This window comes from Olea europaea, chromosome 6 (assembly GCF_002742605.1).
Source record: "Olea europaea var. sylvestris chromosome 6, O_europaea_v1, whole genome shotgun sequence".
Classification (NCBI taxonomy): domain Eukaryota; kingdom Viridiplantae; phylum Streptophyta; class Magnoliopsida; order Lamiales; family Oleaceae; genus Olea; species Olea europaea.
This window is the reverse complement of record NC_036242.1, coordinates 5,873,390-5,876,887: the sequence shown is the minus strand read 5'-3', so window position 1 is coordinate 5,876,887 and position 3,498 is coordinate 5,873,390. Positions and strand designations below refer to the sequence as shown.

Here is a 3,498-nt window from a genome sequence, read left to right as displayed (position 1 = left end):
CAAGAAATATTCAAAAAAGCAAATAAAAATACAATGGTACTTACAAAAATCTTTCCAGTGTAATTCAGAATTCCCCCTCCACCAGAAGCATAATTGACACCATGCAGAACCTTATCTCCAGCTGTGGTTGGTGCCAAGTATGGTGGAGTAAAATCCTTTAAACCTAATTCCTGCCCTGCTTATGAAAAGTGGACATAGAAATTATAGTACAAGTTTCATACAAGGATTTGGAAAATCTGAAGCATTCGGGTATTGACAACTTAAACTTTTAGACTGGTTGGTAAGATGGAATGAGCAGAAAGCTTGCCTATAATGTCGACAATTGTTCTTCCATTCGTGTATCGCCCTGTTGGATTCCCAAAATCAATTCCATTTGGGACATAGTTGGCTTTTGAAAGTGATGCAATGTAGTTGTTGTTACCAACATCAACTAAAGAATCTCCAAAAACGAAATTTGCAGGAATATTTTCTGCCAAACTCATCTCCAAAAATACCAAGATCGTCGAAAGTTGCAACAAAATGGTATTGAAAACTGTCCTGTTTGATAGATTTTCCATTGAAAATTCCCAGAAAAGAACAGAGTGCAATCGATAGTTTCTGCTTTCTGAAAATGGCTAAAATTCAAGTGAATATGAAATATTTGGAGAAAAAATGAAGTATTCACGAAGAGGGATTTAAGCCAATTTTCATAAGCTATAGCCTATAGTTCGAAAATAAGCCAATCATCCTTTCACAATTTCAGCTTCTTTGTAAAATCAGCTGTAATATACATACACAAAACTAAAAGAACCTTCCTACTATGGGTACTTGACTTAATCATGCAGACAAGAAAATGAAATTTAAAAGCTAGGTTAGATGGCATAAAAAACATGGGCTAGGTGTAAAGTATTCAAGAAAACTCATTGAATGCTGAGGAGAAAGAGCACCAACTATAGAGAATTACACCATAATGGAGCTAAATGTAGCAATTGAAAGACACGATAATTAATAGTTTACTATATGGCTGAAATTTCTTAATTTAGTTGCTAAGAATCTGTTAAAAAATCTAGCGATTAAATGAAGGTTGTTGAACCTTGAATTTGTTGTTAATTGCATTAAACGGCTCAAATTTTATAGGAAAATGTCCAGCAGTGTTTATGTTTGCAATTCGTAAAACATTAATATTTTCAACTGCCCACAGACCTAACAACCTTCTGAAAATACAAAGCCATATGTAAGATTTAATGCTGCGGCTTGAAATGGAAATGAAAGTCATTTATTGNAGACCTAACAACCTTCTGAAAATACAAAGCCATATGTAAGATTTAATGCTGCGGCTTGAAATGGAAATGAAAGTCATTTATTGTTGGGAATGGACAGGCCCTTTATGCTTGTTGCTAGAAATGGAAATTATTGAATTGTTAGTAGATGTTTAACTAACCAGAAATACGAGAATGGGCAGAAGACTTTGATTGCTAGCTTGTGATCATGTTTTGTGATCGAGATTTTCTTGTGACACATATCTTCTCCAATGTCACATGCATGGATGGTATCAGTCGAGTTCGATCCATTCCCTGCCACACCGAAAAACCCATCTGCTTTCAAAGAACAATATCGTGGCAACATAGTTCTAAGCGGATCATATGGGATCCTAGAGAACCAACACAAGTATGGCCGACCTATATTTGAACGAAAATTCTCTGTTGTCCAATAGAACTTAGAAGAAGGAGACTCTTGCTGACCCATAATTTCATTAGGTTTACACAACACAAAACCCTTAAAGTCATGGTTTCTTTAGCCTCCATTCATGTAGGAAATTTATAAATTGTTTACAAAGAGAGTCAAAGTTAAATATTAACATCAACCATACATTCATAATTGCTATTTATTATTATTTACACATTTCGTGAGATCCGCTGCCATTCCTCTTTACAAAATAATTTATAAATCTCCCAAATCGAAGCTTAATTTTCCTCAACTAGTGTCACTCATATTGTCATTCGGAACCATATATTATTTATTCTAGTATGACCAAATATACATCTTAATGTTATCATTTTACTACATTAATCTTATGATTTTATTCTATTTTTAAATTATTATCACATAAAATCCTATAACACTTCATCTTATTCTTCATGCTGCAAGTCTATGCGTTTTCTTTCTTTGAATAATTCGTTTTTCTCTACCATTTCAAACACCTACTTTGCATTTTTTAAACTTTATCACATATCAAATCTAAAGAAATAGGATGGATAAGATTGCCCGGGACTTTCATCAACAATTATTTTTGGATAAAAGACAACAATATTAGGGATATTAATGGGTCAAGTCGGAGCGAATCTCCCACCCTTGGGTTCGGCTTGGCTCGCGTTGGGACGAGCTGAGCACAAGCCAACTTGCATGAAATTTTTCGGGCTCAGGTCATCCCTCCGGTTTGCATATATTTGAAAAAATTTTAATGATCAAAAAATAAGATATTTAACAAGTTAGGTGGCCCTAAAAAAGCCCGCCAATAATTTGGCTCGCCTCACGAACTAGCTTGCCAGCCAACAAGCTTGGATCACAAACCGTCCCGTGCAAGCAGACAAGCTACTCACACGAGAATTTTTTGGGCTCGACTCTCCCCACGACTCACCTAGGAGCTAACCAAGTCATCCATGGGTGCAAGTAGCATGAGCTGAGTCAGCGTGAGGCTCGTGCACGCTGACATCCTTAATTAATGGTCCAAGACTTACGTTATGTGTGAAAATCATGGCCAAACTTTAAATTGGACATTGTTAGTCCCCGTAATTTTTTTCCTGAACCTCGTTAGTCCTGAAAAGAAATTCCGTCCCAAATTATTAACAACGGTCCTACGTGGACTATGATTTGGCATCCCATTGACATCAATTTGATACCTATAATACGCCAGCAAAGGATAAAATCGCACATTTATTTGAAGTGCTTATCACACTACAAGATAAACAGTGTATTTCCCTTTAAAATGGTGCAATTTTATCCTTGATGGCATAATAAATGTCAAAGTAACGTTAGATGCAATGTCACATCCTAAATCTGTTGTTCGTGTAGGACGTCCTTGATAATTTTATAAGGAATTCTTTTTGAGGACTATTGAAATCCAAATTAAAACTTGATTATGTATGCACATGGTGTAAATTTAGAAGACCATTTATCCATTTTTTTATGTTTTTCATAATTCAAGAATTTACAATCTAATAAGACATACGATTTCTTTTGTAGTTGGATGATACAGTACCGTCAACCAAAGGGTAGGGACCTAGCGCTTAAGACGTTTGCCAGCCCAATAAATATTATTTGGTCCCGTTTTGTCCCATTCTTTCCAAATTTTAATGGCTGGATGATTTTTTTTTTTTTTTTGAAAAATGTGTGGTTGAAAAAGAATGAAATTTTTTTATTTTCGTGTAATATTATTTTATGAAAGATTGTGTGATTGAAAATAAGAAAGAGAAAAAGCATAAGAAGAAGAATGGGCCAAACGAGGGCCAATGTGGTGAA

General features: G+C 35.1%; 1 protein-coding gene across 1 annotated transcript in view; it reads right to left on the bottom strand.

The window, feature by feature from the left end:
• LOC111395049 (GDSL esterase/lipase At1g29660-like) overlaps window positions 1-1,181 on the bottom strand; it is a 2,278-nt gene extending 1,097 nt beyond the window's left edge. Inside the window, exons 1-2 of the mRNA XM_023021074.1 lie at window positions 308-1,181; window positions 5-175 (exon numbers count right to left, since the gene is read on the bottom strand). Of these exons, the coding sequence (XP_022876842.1) occupies window positions 5-175; window positions 308-557 (421 nt within the window). The 5' untranslated portion in view covers window positions 558-1,181. The remainder of the gene's footprint in view (window positions 1-4; window positions 176-307) is intronic.
• Window positions 1,182-3,498: the final 2,317 nt, after the last annotated feature.